Source organism: Saccopteryx bilineata, chromosome 6 (genome assembly GCF_036850765.1).
Source record: "Saccopteryx bilineata isolate mSacBil1 chromosome 6, mSacBil1_pri_phased_curated, whole genome shotgun sequence".
Taxonomy (NCBI): domain Eukaryota; kingdom Metazoa; phylum Chordata; class Mammalia; order Chiroptera; family Emballonuridae; genus Saccopteryx; species Saccopteryx bilineata.
Genome location: NC_089495.1, coordinates 49,567,174 through 49,586,358, shown reverse-complemented (window position 1 = coordinate 49,586,358; position 19,185 = coordinate 49,567,174). Strand labels below are relative to the sequence as shown.

The 19,185-nt window shown below is 36.3% G+C and overlaps 1 protein-coding gene across 1 annotated transcript in view; it reads left to right on the top strand.

Moving 5' to 3' along the window:
* Positions 1–19,185, top strand: part of TM9SF2 (transmembrane 9 superfamily member 2) — a 69,395-nt gene that overhangs the window by 17,029 nt on the left and 33,181 nt on the right. Inside the window, exons 2-7 of the mRNA XM_066237322.1 lie at positions 278–345; positions 3,038–3,131; positions 8,918–9,045; positions 16,640–16,769; positions 17,808–17,932; positions 18,826–18,937. Of these exons, the coding sequence (XP_066093419.1) occupies positions 278–345; positions 3,038–3,131; positions 8,918–9,045; positions 16,640–16,769; positions 17,808–17,932; positions 18,826–18,937 (657 nt within the window). The remainder of the gene's footprint in view (positions 1–277; positions 346–3,037; positions 3,132–8,917; positions 9,046–16,639; positions 16,770–17,807; positions 17,933–18,825; positions 18,938–19,185) is intronic.

Sequence of the window (19,185 nt, the reverse complement as noted above, 5' to 3'; positions counted from 1 at the left end):
ACATCTCAAATTTTTTAAAATTCTAAACATGATTTAGCCTTGGCCAAGTAGTTCAGTTGGTTAGAGCGTCGTCCCAGTACACCAAGGTTGCAGGTTCCATCCCCAGTCAGGGCACATACAGGAATCAACCAGTGAGTGCATAACCAAGTGGAACAACAAATTGATTTTTCTCTCTCTCTCTCAAATCAGTAAATAACAAATTTTAAAAATTCTCATTATGACTTAAGTTTTGATCTTCAGTTATTTATATTCTAATTCTTTGTTTCCTTATTTTCAGGCTGAAATAGAGCTGTTCGTGAACAGGCTTGACTCAGTGGAATCTGTTCTTCCTTATGAATATACAGCGTAAGCTTTTCAGCTTGGTTTTTATATGAAATGTTATGTAACTCATAAGAATTTTTTACAGTTAGAACTTTTATTTTCTCTATTGTGATGGCTAAATTCACATGCTTTTTAAAGTGTACAGGGCCTGAAAACATTTTTTAAATGGGTATTCTTTATTACTAAAATGTAAAATGGGATGTTTTTATGTCACTGCAAAACAGCAGAAGCACCAACTAACGCAATAGATTTCCTTGTTCATCTGACTGGACAAAAAGCCATTTTGTTTTCTTTAAATTTTTCAATAATAAAAAAAACTACATACATTTTTTAAAAAAATGCTTAAGTGCCCCAGAATTACTTTAATGTCTGCTCATCCACATTTTTTTCTCTGCATATTATAATGTACATAACCTCTAAACATTTTAGACAAAATAGATTCATACTGTTATATTTCATTTGTACCTTTGTTTTTCTCACCGAATTAAATCTGTGTGGCATCTTTTCATGTTAATACACGACTACCTCAGTCTTTTTTGTAGCTGTTTATTAATCCTTTGTAGAGACTGTATATAGTTCATGTATGATTTATTTCACTAATTCTCTATTTCTGAACATTTGATTATTTCCATTTTTTATATTATAAAAATGCTGCACAAATATCTTTATTCATTTGACCACTATGTACCAGGTGAGGTGTAAAACATCGTTCTTAAATTTTAGTTGGCTTCTAAATTTCTCAGGTACCTAAGAGTTTTGAAAAATAAATACTTGTTTATTGTAGGAAAAAAGCATGCACAATAAAGTAAGACTATAAGAATTCATAAACTGCCCTGGTTGGTTGGCTCAGTGGTAGAACGTCAGCCCAGCGTGTGGATATCCAGGTTTGATTCCTGGTCAGGGCACACTGGATAAGCGACCATCTGCTTCTCCATCCCTCCCTCTCCTCCTCTCTCTCTCTCCCTCTTTATCTTTCTCTCTCTCTCTACCTCTCTTCTCCTCCTGCAGCATGGCTTGAATGGTTCGAACAATTTAGCCCAATTTGGCGTGGGGTGCTAAGAATGGCTCCATGGCCTCACCTCAGGCACCTCACACAGCAGCCCCAGATGGGCAGAGCATTGATTGCCCTGTAGGGGGCTTGCCCAGTGGATCCTGGTTGGGGTGCATGTGGGAGTCTGTCTCTGCCTCCTGCCTCTCACTAAATAAAAATTTTTTAAAAAGGAAAGAATTTATAAACTTAAATATGTACAGTATAAGACAAGAGTACAAAATTTATGAATAGGTTAACCATAATTTATTTTAAACTATTGGAGACCTAAATGTTTTTTCTACATTTTGTTTGTTTTATTACATAAACTAACATCTCTCCTTAAATTTTTGTGGATATTCCTGAGAAAACTCAATGGATCTCTTACAGCCAGTATATGGAGTCTTCATTTGGGGCCTTCCCAGTGCTAGTTATTGTTTTAAGATTTTATTTACTGATTCTGAGGGGGGGGGGAAGGAAGGGGCAAGACACAGGAATGATTAACTCGTAGTTGCTTCTCTCATATGCCTTGACCAGGTAAGCCCAGGGTTTTGAACCAGCGATTTCAGTGTTCCAAGTCCACCGCTTTATCCACTGCACCACCACAGGTCAGGCCTAGTTTCAATTTTTATCACCTGAGATTCATCTTCCCCTTAGAATCTAATTCATAGCCATCACTGCTGGTCTCAGGTATGCTCATATAATTCTAGTGTGCACACAGAGCTGTCTCTTAGTTTTTTAATAGCAAAGCTGAAAGTAGGCTGTAATGTTTAAACAAAACTTTATTAAAATCTAGTTAGTAATACAGAGGAATTACAACACAGAGAGAAGCTTACAGCTGACTGATGATGACTTTTCCACCACTTCATTTTCAGGGTGTCTGTCTAGCCTAGCCTAGCCATGCTTCTTGTAGTGGGATGTGTTGGCCAGTATATCAGGATGAGATTAAAACCCAGGGAAAATTGACACATATTCCTGGACTGTCATTAATACTAAAGATTTGGATTAGGAGGGTATAACAAATGGAAATGTTATGTAAAATTCACTTAGAGAATAAGAATGTAAATCACTTTAAAACTTCAGCCTGACCAGACAGTGGCTCAGTGGATAGAGCGTCGGACTGGGATGCAGAGGACCGAGGTTCGAAACCCTGAAGTCGCCGGCTTGAGTGTGGGCTCATCTGGTTTGAGCAAAGTTCACCAGCTTAAGCCCAAGGTCGCTGGCATGAGCAAGGGGTCACTCTCTCTGCTGTAGCCCCCTGGTCAAGGCACATATGAGAAAGCAATCAATGAACAACTAAAGTGCTACAATGAAGAATTGATGCTTCTCATCTCTCTCCCTTCCTGTCTGTCTGTCCCTATCTATCCCTCTCTCTATCTCTCTGTCTCTGTCACACACAAAAAAATAGGAATGAACAAAAATAAATTATAATGTATCAGTTTAAAAAGTTTTATGATTTACATCTCAATAAATTTAGAAATCAAACATTCTAAGGCATAATTTTCAGATGTTTGGGGAGTTTTTTTCAGGGGGGTGATGTACATGGAACTTGGAGTATAAATATATTTCTTACTCATCTGTTGGTTGTGATGTAATGATCAGTGCCTAATCTGCCCTCAAGATTGCCTAGGTGTTTGTTATTTCATTGTTTGTTTTTATGTTTAAAAACTTAAATCTTCTTTTCCCCAGGTTTGATTTTTGCCAAGCATCTGAAGGAAAACGTCCATCTGAAAATCTTGGTCAGGTGTTATTCGGAGAAAGAATTGAACCTTCACCATATAAGGTTTGTATTTAGTGTTACATATTATTTAATTGCATTTGTTTTTCCTTACAGAAAATCTTGAGGTAACTTGGCTCTCATAGCTAAGGAAGAATAAATTTCTCTTTTGCATCCAGGAATAGTTTCTTCGAGTTACAGTTTTAGAAGGATCCTTCTCCTTTTCACAGTATGACATTCTCCATACACTTACAAGCATATATAAATAAAATTAGATCTTTTAACATACTCTACACAGTGCATTTTCCTTTAACCCTTCACCTTGGGCATCTGCTCCTGTGAGCACTCCTTTTAATGGCTGACCCCAACCTTTTTTCCCCAACCTGATAGGTCCCTCTCTTGGCTCCACATTCTTCTTTTCTACGCCTTGGACCTCATGGTTAGCTGCCTTCCCTGATTTCTCATCACGCACCCTCATCTGTCTGCCTTGGCACTTGATTACGTTGAGCATCTGTCCAGCAGATCCCCAAGCCTAGCTTTGTCCTGTTTGCCCTCTAATCCCTCTAGCACTGTATCTACACCTCAAGCTCTGGGAGAAAAGACAGATAATTGTGCATGTTTAATCCACTACTGTTTTATAGTTTTCAACCATAAGTATGTCCTCTTAAAGTATTCTAATTTGAGATTTTTCTACCCTAAAGATGCCAGTAATTTAAAAAAAATTTTAAAAGACAATAGATTTGAAGGCTTATTGGGATGAAGTGACTTGGAGAGAAGGAATTCAAGTGTAAGGACATGGGTAGTATTGAGTAGGGCAAACATACTAGTTGTGTAACATCTCCGTGATGTGATATTTTGAAAGATTACTTCAGAAGTTATTGCATTATTTTTTATAGCAGAGAATTATTTCAGGTATATTTATTAAATTATGCAGTTAACTTAAAACACTCCTGTAGTGTCTCAGCCCTATCTTTCTGTTTTTCTCTTGGCCTTGAGAAATGATGGGAAAGGGGAAGAATATTAGTAACAACTTTGGTGAACTTGGTAACAGCAGGAGTCTCTAGTAGTAAAAAGTCCTTAACAGCAATAAACAGGGAAGACCAACAAAATACTCAAACCCATGGAGATGTTTTGTCCCTTGGAAGTAACCTTGAAAGGCAAATTACTTTCACAGTGGGACCCCATTTTTGGGTACATTTATTTATGTGTAAAGATCATGACTTGCCCACCATGCATAAGACCCTTCTTTTAGGCCTAGTGCTTTTCAGATTTAATTTTGCCCTAGAAACTGAGGTAAAATAGCACAGAAGAAGTAGTTTTAAATGGAGAAAGATATGCACCTAACATCCGTGTGTTTCCTAGAATTTTTTAGGATCAAGATTTGTGCTAAAATAAATTCTTTAAGCCCCATTTTTAAAATGACAGAGCGGATAATTTCTTAACACCAAGGCATAGGTTAACAAACATGGGGCTAAGAGATCAATTTCTTTTTTTCCAAGCCAGCCATAAATGTATTAACTTATATTTTGCAGTAATAATTTAATATTGATTTCAATATTGAGTCCTTGTCCTTTATTTTCAAAGAATTTTGCCTTATTTTAGATCTGTAGTAAAAGCAATGGTAACAGACAGCAACACAACAAAATCCCAGATCTGCTTTGCCCTCTTTTATCTATGATTTCAGTGGAGGTCAGAAAAACAACAGTGTAAGACATTGTGTCACGTGAGGCTAGAGCTACATTTTTCATAGGATCATAAACTCTCCTCTTAAGTCTAACCACCATATTCACTCATTCACTAGTTAACACATCTGTTGAATGCCTTTCAGGTACCAGACAGGCACGATGGTAGGTGTAGGATGTAGCAGTGAACAAGACAGAAATCTGCCTTGGTGGATCTTATGCTTTGATGGTGAGAAGAAAACAAATGATTATTAAAATATATAGTAACAGCCCTGGCTGGTTGGCTCAGTGGTAGAGCGTCGGCCTGGCGTGCGGGAGTCCTGGGTTCAATTCCCGGCCAGGGCACACAGGAGAAGCGCCCATCTGCTTCTCCACCCCTCCCCCTCTCCTTCCTCTCTGTCTCTTTCTTCCCCTATCGCAGCCAAGGCTCCATTGGAGCAAAGAATGCCCGGGCGCTGAGGATGGCTCTGTGGCCTCTGCCTCAGGCGCTAGAATGGCTCTGGTTACAACAGAGCGGCGCCCCAGATGGGCAGAGCATCGCCCCCTGGTGGGCATGCCGGGTGGATCCCGGTCGGGCGCATGCGGGAGTCTGTCTGACTGCCTCCCCGTTTCCAACCTCAGAAAAATACAAAATAAATAAATTTTATATATATATATATATATATATATAGAGAGAGAGAGAGAGAGAGAGAGAGAGAGAGAGAGAGAAACATATAGTGTATTAATTGCTCACGTAAAAACTATTGAAACTAAATCAGGGAAGTTGGTTGGAGAATTTGTAGTTTTAACATGCCATAGAAAGTTTCATTTGAAAGGTGACATTTGAGCAAAAGACCTGAAGCATGTAACAGAGTGAACCATGTGCATATCGGAGGGAAAGACATTTTAGATAAAGATAGCAGCAAATGCCAAGGTCCTGAGATGTGAGCTAACTTGGTGTATTCAAGGTACAGAGAAAACTCCAGCAGGTGAGCAAGATGAAGAATAATAGGAAATAACAGCAAAGAAATAACAGGACCACATAATATAGTGATTCATAGGCCACTGTAAAGACTTTGACTCTATATCTGTGTGAGATGATTAGCATTGGAGAGATTTTGTTTGTTTGTTTTCTTAAAGAGGGACAGACAGACAGGAAGGGAGAGAGATAATAAGTGTCAGCTCTTAGTGCGGCACTTTAGTTGTTCATTGATTGCTTTCTCATACATGCCCTTGAACTGGGGGGACTCCACCTGAGCCAGTGACCCCTTGCTTAAGCCAGCAACTTTGGGCTCAAGTCAGCGACCTTGGGCTTCAAGTCAGCAACCTTTGGACTCAAGCCAGCGACCATGGAGTCATATCTATGATCCTGTGCTCAAGCTGGTAAGCCTGCTCTCAGGCCAGGGATCTTGGGTTTTGAACCTGGGTCCTTAGCATCCCAGGCCAATGCTCTATCCACTGTGCCACTGCTTAATCAGGCAGTATTGGAGAGTTTTAAGTCAGCTTAGATTTAATGGGATCACTAGGTTTGCTGTGTTGAGAATGGACCATTGGAAAGGAGAGAAGTGAGAGACCCCTTTTGAAATTCTTGTAATCAAGATATTTATACCTGATAATAGCTTCGACCATGGAGATAGAGGGGTAAGGGTTGTGAAGTGCTCAGAATCTCAGAAATTGGCTATATTGTGAAAGTGAGACCACCAGAATTTGCTGAGGGATATGATGTAGGGCAGGGGTCCCCAAACTACGGCCCGCAGGCCGCATGCGGCTTCCTGAGGCCATTTATCTGGCCATCGCCGCATTTCCAGAAGGGGCACCTCTTTCATTGGTGGTCAGTGAGAGGAGCATAGTTCCCATTGAAATACTGGTCAGTTTGTTGATTTAAATTTACTTGTTCTTTATTTTACATATTGTATTTCCCATTTTGTTTTTTTACTTTAAAATAAGATATGTGCAGTGTACATAGGGATTTGTTCATAGTTTTTTTTATGGTCTGGCCCTCCGATGGTCTGAGGGACAGTGAACTGGCCCCCTGTGTAAAAAGTTTGGGGACCCCTGATGTAGGGTGTGGAGTTCTGTTTTCTAAGATGGGAAAGTCTGTGGAAAGAGGTTTAGGGGGAATGGGTAAGAGTTAGTTTTGGACGAGGTAAGTGTGAAGTTGATATTAGGCATCAAGTAGGGATGATAACAATTGAATATACGTGTGGAGTTTGGAGGAGAGGTTCAGCCTAGTATATACATATATTTGAGAATCATCAGTGTGTAGATGGTATTTATTTAAAGCCAGAATTGATCAGATCCCTGAGGGAGTAAGTATAAATAGTGAAGAGAATTCTAAGCACTAAGCCATGGAGCACTCCTTGCTAACAGGTCAGGACAATGAGGATTCAGTAAGGAGACTGCCTCTTAGGATTGTTGGGAGGATTACATGAGGTAATAAATGTTTATTGTTATGATTAAATGTCATCTTTAGGTTTGCTGTTTTCCTTTACTGTGAACTCATAATGAATTGCCTAAACCTAGTGAGCATTGGACTGAGGTGTAAGATTTGACCACATTGGGTGTAACTTAAAATGTCTATTTCTGCTTAATTTAAGTTTGATACGTATCCACTGATTCCTTAGTATGTATACTATTGTTTTTTTAATGTCCATTCTTTAAAAAGGAACCTACAAGGTTTATATAAGGTTAGAAATATCCAATAGTGCTATACTTATAGGATTAGCAGTGCAGCCAGAGCAAAACTCTTGGCGGATAGGTGGCAGCAGCGGACTACTCACAAAATCCTTTGTCAGCGGACGCACAGAAACTGGTGTAAGGATTTTAATAAATGATATACAGAAGGATGGACTACTTAAAATTGAAATATGTGGGGGGTTTTTTACACCCTGTAATAAAGTTCAAATTTCTTAAAAGGTACAGTTATGGACTATATATAGTTTAGTAAATTATAGCCTCTAGAATACTAGGAAATCTGTTTTTTAAATTAAGACATAAATAGGCCATGAAATAATAAACCTACATTATATAGTATGTTGTGAATATCATTATTCTACACACATGAAATATATTTTAGACTCCAAAATTGTAGGAATCCTTAGTTTTTAAACTTTGGTTTAAAAAATTAACAATTTTTATTTCAACTCGACTGTTTCAACTTTATTATTAAATAAGATCCTGAAAATTGACAAATTATTTCAAATGTGAGTTTAAAAAATCACGTTTAGATATGATTTTAGATATCCAAATTTGACTTGTAACATCACAGTTCATGTTATTCCCTGCTTAATCTCCATTACCTGTTGCTGTAGGGAGCATTTAACAAATGTCTACCAAATGAATATAGGGACATAAACACTTTTCTGGTTATTACTAGAAAACCTTTAAATCTGTATAGTTTTATAAACATTGTCAGGAGACATTATTATGAAGAGTCCAATGTTCCATTTTGTCCTACATGTAGATTTGTTGCCCTCTAGAATTCTTCTGCATTTAGAAGGTAGGTAGATTGACATGATCAAAAATAAAAATACAAATGGTTACTTATCAAAAGAAAAAATGATAGCCTGACCAGGCGGTGGCGCAGTGGATAGAGCATCAGACTGGGGCACAGAAGACCCAGGTTCAAGGCCCAAGGTTACCAGCTTGAGCATGAGCTCACCAACTTGAGCATAGGTTGCTGGCTTGAGTGTGGGATCATAGACATGATCCAGTGGTCACTGAGTTGTCCCCAAAGGTCACTGGCTTGAAGCCCAAGGTCACTGGCTTGAGCAAGGGGTCACTTGCTCTGCTGTAGCCCCCTAGTCAAGACACATATGAGAAAGCAGTCAGTGAACAACTAAGGTGCTGCAATGAAGAATTGATGCTTATCTCTCTCCGTGTCTGTCCCTATCTGTCCCTCTCTCTTTCTCTCAGTCTCTCTCAAAAAAAAAATTGATAAAATTTTCTTTTTAATTTTTTTAAAATTTAAAACATTTTATTGACTTTTTTCTGGTGACTGGTTAGATGGTAAGTTTTTAGAGAAACAGTAAGACTGAGTTTAAGTCTGATAGAGCTATTGCAAATTTTTAAATGTTATCAATATTAATGCACTTAAATAATTAATGAGACCAGTGCTTTTACTCTGTTTATGGTATAGGTATGAAGGAACTAGATATTTTTACTTAATTTCTTTCTACTTTATTTTAATAGTTTACATTTAATAAGGAGGAGAAATGTAAGCTTGTTTGTACAAAAACATACCACACAGAGAAAGCTGAAGACAAACAGAAATTGGAATTCTTGAAAAAAAGCATGCTGCTGAATTATCAACATCACTGGTAAGACATGGAAATTTTGGAGTTTTGACTCTTTCCTTTTCAAGATGAAGCCTGTTTCACTGAGTGTGTAAATTACTTCGACTATAAAATATAGCCAATTAATTGATATCCCTTTTTAACATGAAGTAGTGACTTTTTGCATGCGGATTACTGAGATTGACAGCTTAAAGTATTATCCTTTAATTGTGCTTAGATCATTTTAATATCTGGTACTTGTTTTGGTATGTGGAACACTTCTTTAACCATATAAACATAGTTAATAAGAGCATATTGATGTTTTGGGGAAAGTACCCAGATCAGTCTTCTAGAAAAATTCTTGTATACTATGCCAAAGACCATTGGAAAACAAAATTTATCTTTGTTTGATGTTTGGTAGTACCTATTTCAAATAAAATATTTCTATATTATGTAACCTGTCTTTTATTTTATAAACATAATGTAGCATTAACAAGATTTTTACCAGTTTCTATCATAATCAGAAAGCATTTAAAAAACATTTCCACTTCCAAAATAGTATTTACTTGTTGTTATATAGTGTCCAAACTATCAAAATTCAGCTTTTCAAATGTAACCATTGTTATTCTTCTAGATGTTTGCCAACAAATGTCTATTGTATGGGTTCATGATTTACATGTTTTGCCTCTTCTAAAATATATAAGGGGCTAGAGGTGGTGAACAAGATGATTATCTTCATGTACTTCCTTTTGAATGTTTTTCCTATCGGTATCTCATATTGACCCATTTGCCACACCCAGGGAGGTTAGGAACCATTGATCTCAGTTTGGACATGACCAAATCCTGTGATTCAGATAATATGGTTGGAGCCACTCATTGCCTCTTGCCTCCTGAGTTGTTTTTTCTCCTCCTTTCCATATACATAGAACAAAAAAGTCATAGGGAAGGGGCAACCTGGGTCACCTGTCCATTCATGTGCTAGTGTGTGATTAGTGGGTTTCACTCTGATTAACCAGACCTGGGTAGTATACACCTGAACCATGCAGAAATGAGTTCCTCATGCAGAGCTCTGTTACAAGGAAGGAAACTTGCACGTTGTGCTTGTGTCAGATCCTTTCTTATCTGGCCCTTAGTGTAAACAGGAACTTGAAAGTCTTCTCCATCTCCTCATTTCTTTGGTTTCTAGTAAACCAAGAGCTTTTTTCCTCTAAGCTACAGTGAGAATATTACTTAAGTGCTGAATTGATATAGCTTGAGATACATTTGTTTATTCATAAGTATTTGAAATTTCCTGTGGTATTTCGTCTTTGCTTCAAATTGTTCATTATAGCCTTTAAAACAGGGATCGGGAACATCTGGCTCACAGAAAAATCTTTAATAAAAAAAATGACAACAAAAATATAAAACATTCTCATGTATTACAATCCATTCATTTCCTACCACTCATGTTCATGGTTGCGGGTGGCTGGAGCCAATCACAGCTGTCCTCCGGGACAACACCAAATTTTTATTGGATAATGCGTAATGTACACAGGTTGTTCAGGTTGTTGTGAGGTCAGAAAATAAACTTCCCTCCTTTTAATCAAGTAGTCAGCTAGCTAATTGCAGAAACGTTTTTGACGAAGATGGCTAAAAGAAAAAAGATGAGGAGTATCGTACTTTTCAGCGGGAATGAACAGAGGAATTCACCTTTGTGGAGAGAGCAGGTTCTGCACTGTGTTTAATATGCAATGATAAAATTGCGTCGATGAAATGGTCAAATATAAAGCGGCACTTCGACACACGCCATACTACATTTGCATCGAAATATCCAGCAGGGAACAGCAGGAAGAAAGCATGTCAAGAGCTACTGTGCAGAGTGCAAGCTAGTCAGCAGCAACTCTGTGTTTGGACCCAACAAGGTGACTGGAATTTGGCTAGCTTTGCTGGTGCTTTAGCAATTATGAGAAACAGAAAGCCATTCACAGATGGGGAGTATGCCAAAACATTCATGCTTGATGTTGCTAATGAACTTTTTGACGATTTTTTGGATAAAGACAAGATAATCAAACGAATAAAAGACATACCTCTTTTATTCGGCAAGAACTGTTCACCATCGTACCATCATGATGGCAAATCAAATTGAGGCAACACAGTGAAGGACATAAATGCAGCACCATTCTTTTCTCTTGCTTTAGATGTCAACAGACGTAAGCCATTTATCCCAGTTCAGTGTGATTGCAAGGTATGCTGTCAGTGACACACTATGTGAGGAAAGTCTTGCTGTTTTGCCTATGAAAGAGACAACAAGAGGGGAGGATTTACTCAAGTCTTTCACTGAGTTCACTAAAGAAAAAAATCTACCGATGGATAAACTTATATCAGTGTGTACTGATGGTGCTCCGTGCATGGTGGGGAAAAACGGAGGATTCGTAGCGCTTTTTCGTGAACATGAAAAGAGACCCATCCTAAGTTTTCACTGCATCCTACATAAGGAGGCACTTTGTTCTCAGATGTGTGGTGAGCATCTTGGTAAGGTGATATTGCTGGTTATTCGGGTGGTCAACTTTATTGTTGCCCAAGCTTTAAATGATCGCCAGTTTAAAACACTGCTGGATGAAGTTGGAAGTAATTATCCTGGTCTGCTTCTGCACAGCAATGTGCGTTGGTTGTCAAAAGGAAGGTGCTCAGCTGTTTCGCGCTTGTCTGAGCGAAATCCGGACTTTTCTTGAAATGAAAAATGTCGAGCATCCTGAGTTAGCTAACACTGAGTGGCTCCTGAAGTTCTACTATCTCATGGAAATGACTGAACATCTGAACCAGCTCAATGTGAAAATGCAAGGCGTTGTAAATACAGTCTTATCCCTTCAACAAGCAGTGTTTGCATTTGAAAACAAGCTGGAACTCTTCATCGTGGATATTGAAACAGGTCGTTGACTACACTTTGAAAAACTGGGAGAGTTTAAAGATGCAGCAACAGCAAGTGACCCTGCTCAGCATCTTGATCTCCAGCAGCTAGTGGGCTTCACATCTAATCTCCTGCAGTCATTCAAAGCGCGCTTTGGAGAATTTTGTGAGCGCACTTGTCTTTTTAAGTTCATCACCCTTCCACACGAGTGTGCAGTGGACAGCATGGACCTGAGTTATATCCGCAGTGTCTCCGTCAAAGATTTTGAGCCACAAGCTGCTGACCTGAAGGCCTCAGACATGTGGGTGAATAAGTTCAAGTCACTGAATGAAGATTTGGAAAGACTGGCATGACAGCAAGCAGAGTTGGTGAGCAAACACAAGTGGAAAAACTTGGAATGCCCTTCCCATCACATACCACACACTGCAGCATGTGAGTATTGCTGTACTGACAATGTTTGGCTCTACGTATGCATGTGAGCAGTCTTTCTCACATCTAAAGAACATTGAGACCAACCTACGATCACGTTTAACAGATGGAAGTCTCAACGCCTGCATGAAGCTTAACCTCACCACGTAGACTACAAAGCCATCAGCAAAACCATGCAGTACCAGAAGTCGCATTAATGGTAAGAAGTACTTTATTCATCACTGGTTAGCAACAGCATAACAATGTTATTAAAAAGAATTCAGAGACTTATTATACTTTAAAAGTGTTGGTCTTACATAAAATGCACACATTTACTTGTATTTACTGTTAAACATATTGTATGGCTCTCATGGAATTACATTTTAAAATATGTGGTGTTCATGGCTCTCTCAGCCAAAAAGGTTCCCGACTCCTGCTTTAAAATCAAATTTAAGGCTCAGCTTTTACATTTACATATTAGCCCCGCTCATCTTTATTTTTTCTAACGGCTGCTCATTTTTTGATCAAATGAAAGAATGACGCTTAAGGCCTACAGGTGATTTTTAGCTATCTCTTCTATCCTCTATTCTTAGAATATTGTCTAGGTAGAGTCTTGCTCCTAAAGGTTATAACAGCTTTTTAGTAACTTCCTCACAGTAAAGTGTACTGCCCACAAAAATTAGGGGATATTTTGAAATGAATATGAAGCAATAAAAAAAGGCATTTTTTTATAAAACAAGAACATCATAAAAGCAAACAAGTCAAAGAAAGTTGTTTTGATTATGCAAATGAGATGCAAAACCAACTTTAATTTCATTGGTGAAAATGCTCTATACAGAGACTGAAAGTACTGGAGCATCTGCACATTTCCTGATTCCCTAATTTTTGTAAGCAGTGTACTTAGAAATATTTTTAACTAATTTATGATGCAGTTATTACAACATAGATACTATTTTGATGCCAAAATGTTTAGTAATGCCTGACCTGTGGTGGTGCAGTGGATAAAGCATCAACCTGGAATGCTTAGGTCACCGGTTTGAAACCCTAGGCTTGCCTGGTCAAGGCACATACAGGAAGCAACTACTACAAGTTGATGCTTCCTGCTCCTTCCCCCTTCTCTCTCTCTTTCTCTTCCTCCCTCCATCACTCCTTTCCCCCTCCCTCTCCTTTCTTTAAAATCAGTAAATGAAATCTTAAAAAAAAGATGCTTAAAAAGAAAAATAAATAATTTAAAATATTATAGTTTACCAAGTTAGGAAGCATTTATTACCACAGTTGATTAAACAACTAGTGATAAGTGTATCATTTGCAAACTTAAGTATTTCTGCCTAAAAAAAGAAACTGGAAAAGTGCTGATGACTATGGTTTTGTAGTTGAATCTAGAACGTGGAAAATGTTGATTCACTTTGGTGAATTTATTTGCACTATAAATTAAGTATATTTCTGTTCGTGACTTCAGAAAGTTTTTACTGTGTAACTTGATTTTGAGCATAGATGACAGAGTTGACAGATAAAAAAGCATGCACCTTTAAAAATCTGAAAGACATTAAAAGGTATGGTGTTCTGTTATTGAATTTTATTGTGAATGAAGCATGTCTTATTAACCTTTGCACTAAGTCATCTTGGAGAGAGCATAGTCATTTTCTAAATTATAAAGCAATATATATAAGCCTGTGAAAAAAATACAAGCAGTACAGAAAAATACTAAATAAAAAGTAAAAGTCTTCTACCAACCTTTAGCTTCTTTAATCATGTTCCCCAGAGGTAACACTATTATTTCTTATGTATGTTTCTATGTTTTCTATAAATATGCAGGTATATGAAAGGGTGCGTATATTATAAAAATATCACAACAAAAATATTATACACATTCTGCAATTTGATCATTTCATTGAAAAAAACAGGCATTGTCCATGTAAAACACACCTTTACATACACACACACACACACACACACACACACACACTTCATTCTTTTCATAGTTGAATAGCATTCATGGCATCAATGACCCATAATTTTACACATAATATTTCAACTATCTTTTGAATAATTAAAATGAAAGAATATTAATGTACTGACTTATTCTCACTATAGAGAATAGTTAATTAACAATAGTTAATTTTCTTATCTAAGTTGATGAATGCATTTAATTCTCATTTGGACCTTTAGAAAATAATTTGAAGAACTTCTTAGCTTACTCTATCATCAGCCTAAGTTTACTTCTTTTTTTGTTTTCCTTCATAAATTGTTTAATTTTTCCCATTTTTTTTCTTTTTTTCTTTTTTTTTAGTTTTATTTAGAAAATTAAATTTAACAAGCTGATATTGATAAATAAGAGTACTTACGTTTCAGGTAAACGTTTCTATAGCATTGGAACTGTTGATAATGTTGTATACCCATCACCCAAAGTCAAATCATTTTCCATCTCTTTATATTTGTCCCTCTTTACTCCCTTCCCTTCACCCCCTCTTCCACACTCCCCTGCCCCTGGTAACCACTTCACTTTTACCTATGTCCATGAGTCTCAGTTTTAAATCCCACCTGTATGTGAAATCATATAGCTTTTTCTGATTTATTTTACTCAGTATAATTTTCTCAAGGTCCATCCATGTTGTAAAATGGCAATGTGTCATCATTTCTTATGGCTGAGTAGTATTCCATTGTATATAGGTACCACATCTTCTTTATCCAGTCCTCTATTGAAGGGCACTTTGGTTGTTTCCATGTTTTGGCCACAGTGAATAATGCTGCGATTAACATGAGAGTGCACGTGTTTTTTTGTTTTGTTTTGTTTTAAGCATGAGAGAGAGACTGACAGAGAGACGCAAGGTGGGAGGGACAGACAGGGAGAGACAGGAATGGAGAGAGATGAGAAGCATCAAATCGTAGTTGTGGCACTTGAGTTGTTCATTGTTTGCTTTCTCATATGTACCTTGACCAGGGGGCTTCAACAGACCCCTTGTTTAGGCTAGAGACTTTGGGCTCAAGCCAGCAACCATGGGGTCATGTTAATGATCCCAGGCTCAACCGGCAACACAACACTCAAGCTGGTGAGCTCAAGCCAGCAACCTCAGGGTTTCGAACCTGGTCTGCAGCATCCCAGGCCAATGCTTTATCCACTGTGTCACTGCCGGGTCAGCCCGGATGTTTGCTTTTTAAAAAACCTAAATTGCCACTTAATTTCTCATTATGTAACTAACACTATAATTTTTTTGTAGTACCTTCTCTGATATGATAGCATAAAGATATTTAATGTTACTAGTATATGTTCATTGATTGAACTTCATCCTTTAACAAATTGAAGCAATTAACTGATTCTTTAGGCCTCCAGAAAATCTGAATTATTTATTCTATATAGCATTGCCTTCATGCTTCTAATGTTTTATAGTTTTTGTCATGGAAACCACTAGCCTGCTGGTTATAATAATAAACAACTTAGTAGTATAGGTAATTTTAAAACTTGGTACTTTGGGTACTATTAAATAGCATTTAAATGTGACGAGACATGTTTTATTAGGTCATTAATGTTCACCTTGGGGGAATATAAAACCATAATTTTACTTCCTCAGGCATACATTAATTAGCAAATAAAACATGCCCTGGAGTGTTGTCTTATGACTGTAATACAGCTAGTATATTTTTAGTAATTTTTTTTTTGTATCCTGCACGGTGCTCTGGGCATAGGGGACCACATGCTTGGACTTAATGTAGTTATACAGTGCTACAGGACTTTATCTTTACTTTTATTCTTTTTTGTTTAAAAAGTTCTTTTTCGCTACAGAACTTGAAAGATGTTTCTTTTGCTTTGTCATAGCTTTTCTTTTAGACGTAAGTTGGATTTACACAATTATAAATTTTTACTTTTCCATCTGGACCTTAAGTTGAATATTTTTTCATATCTTGCAGTTATATTCTTCTCCTTTTTATTGAATTGCCTGAGTAATTAAAGACATTTGCTTTTATACCACACTATAAAGTTTTACTGAGGAACTAGATATATTGTTTTTGTACCAATTTAGAGCTTTTGAGTGTTCTGCTTAAGGTATATTATATTTAGGTGTCTAGATAATGATATTGTTAAATTAGCAATTGCAATCAATTAAACTTTCTTTCCTACATACATTTATAGTTTCAGCTATAAATTTTTTTTCTTCACTACAGTGTATCAGATATTGGCATAATGCTATTTATGAAATACTACATTTTATTAAAATTCTTTGATTGTAGTTTTATGTCTTAAGGCACTTAGAGACATTTAAATTTTATGAAGTGATAACATATGTTTGTGCAGTAATATTAATCATTTTTAGTGATTTCTAACTTGAATTTCATTTCTGTGTGTAGGATTGTGGATAATATGCCTGTAACATGGTGTTATGATGTTGAAGATGGTCAGAGGTACTGTAATCCTGGATTTCCTATTGGCTGTTACATTACAGATAAAGGCCATGCTAAAGATGCCTGTGTTATTAATGTAAGTTTGTGATAAACTCTATGCGTCTTTTTAAAATACGACTTTTTGGTAGAAGGTTCAGTCTTTCTTTACCCAGACAAAAATTATTATATTCATCAAGTGAGTGCAATTCAAATTCCGTGAAGTACAACTCCTTACGTCTTAAGTCAGATTAACAGTGTACAAATTTAACTGTAGAACAAAAATAATTCAGATTTAGTTAAACATTTACTGAGTATCTGTTATATGCTAAGCACAATGCTAAGCGCTGGGACTTTGTATGTTCTGACTCTGTTAAGTTAGATTCATATATCTTTCGTATAAAAATTTGTAGATAGTGCAGTACCAAAAGACCTCATTGTAAATTCATGAAATTTGTATTACAAATTTAAATCTGTAAAATATTGTATTGTAAAAGTTTGGTTTTATACCTTTTTAAAAAAAGGTATATGTCTTTGAGGCTATACTTTTAGATTTTAAAATAGAGTAATAAAGAGAAGAATTAATATAGAAATTAATTAAAATTATTGGAGATATGTATTATATTAAATTTTGTGTAATCAGATTATCCTAATTTAACCTCTTAATGAATATGACTTGGTAGAAGTTAACATGAGCTTGAGCCTGAAACTGGCTATATTGATTAATGCTTTGTGAGAGTTGACCAGAGACACTTGAATAATTTAAGTTATTGGTTTAGACAAGTTACAGACTTCCATGGAGGAAAAGTGTTAAGACATATAAGATTTAGCATGCTCATACTGTAGTATTTTTAAAAAATTATTTTTTGTTGTTATATTGTGGTAAAACCTAGAAAATATTAGATATATTCTTTTTAACAAGCACTTAAGTTTTATGTAAGAATTAAAACATTAAAGAAGTGTAATTTGTAGCTCTGCCAGTTAGTTTTGGCTTAAAAAGAGTTTAAGCTTAAAAATTAAGTATTTTTATGGGGAAGGATTAAAATCCTGTCCAAGTTTAAATTTTCCTACTTGTGACTAATTTAAATTTTTTTATATAGCCAGTTTTCTACCTTTAATTTTAAGTTCTGTTCCACAGTCAGAATTTCATGAGAGAGATACATTTTATATCTTCAACCATGTTGACATCAAAATATACTACCATGTTGTTGAAACGGGGTCCATGGGAGCAAGATTAGTGGCTGCTAAACTTGAACCAAAAAGGTAACTATACAAACATAAAAAGTAAATAAATAAAAGTGAAATTTAGACCCAGAGGATAAATATTTTGGGCCTAATTTAATGTTATCTTTAATCAGTCTATATATAATCTTTCTATCATATAATCTGGCATTTCAGGATTGATTTTACAAAAACTCCCTTTAGTATGATTTGTTCCCAAGTTTTGGGGTTTTTTCCTGTTATGATAAAGTGGTCAAGCCAAGGTGAGTGTTTGTTTTTTCAGTTAGGAAGTTTTGACATCTTTCCTTGTCAGCTTGGAATGCAGAATGTGAGATGGTTGGGACAAAGTTTTCTTTTACAGTGGAAAAGCATTGCCTCAGATATTTGCAACTTGGCCTCTAACCAGAGGTCCAGATGAACTGATTAGTGCTGCCGTTTTGAAAGTCTCCCTGCAATGCTAGATGCCAGTATATGACAAGTCATTAAAAGGGCATCCTTTTGCTTGTCTGGCTGTTTTAGTGTGAGAGTACTATCAATTATTTGTGAGATTCTTTTCTGATAGAATATTTCATTTTCTCCATGACCCCATTCCACCCCTATGAATTGATTTAGACATTTTCACTGGTGGTGAAGAAATGCACCATAATAAAATGGCAGTTAATTTAAACTCCCTCAGTGTTTTGTTTTTTAAATTATTTAATACTTTTTAAGTATAGTATTTTCAAATTTTTATTTCTAATTTTGGTAATAATTTGTACACATTATTATAACTAAGACCATTATTTTTATGAAGTAACTATACTATTAAGTGTGATGAATAATTTCACATTTGATTATCAGCAGCATTGTGAAATATGTACTAAATCTCTTTTACTTTACTGATTTTTTAAAAACTGCACTTTATCAGCATCTTGTCAAAATGTTTCTTCCCACAGTTTCAAACATACCCATGTAGATAAACCAGACTGCTCTGGGACCCCCATGGATATAAGTAACAGGGCTTCTGGGGAGATCAAAATTGCCTATACTTACTCTGTTAGCTTCGAGGTGAGTGTGTTTGCACTTTTAATATAACTCAGAAATTGATTTTAAATTTGCACTACTTTAATTAAAAATGTTAATGAGTAAGATTGTCAAATAGATAAGCCTTTAAATCAGCTGATTTTTGGAATTGTTTGTCAGTGCATTAAGCAACATAATCACATAGAGTTTCTAATGGGAGATGTTTTATATAGGTTCTTAGGGAATTCAAGGGAGAGTTTTAATTAATGGAGAAGTTTTTTAGGAGGAAGGTA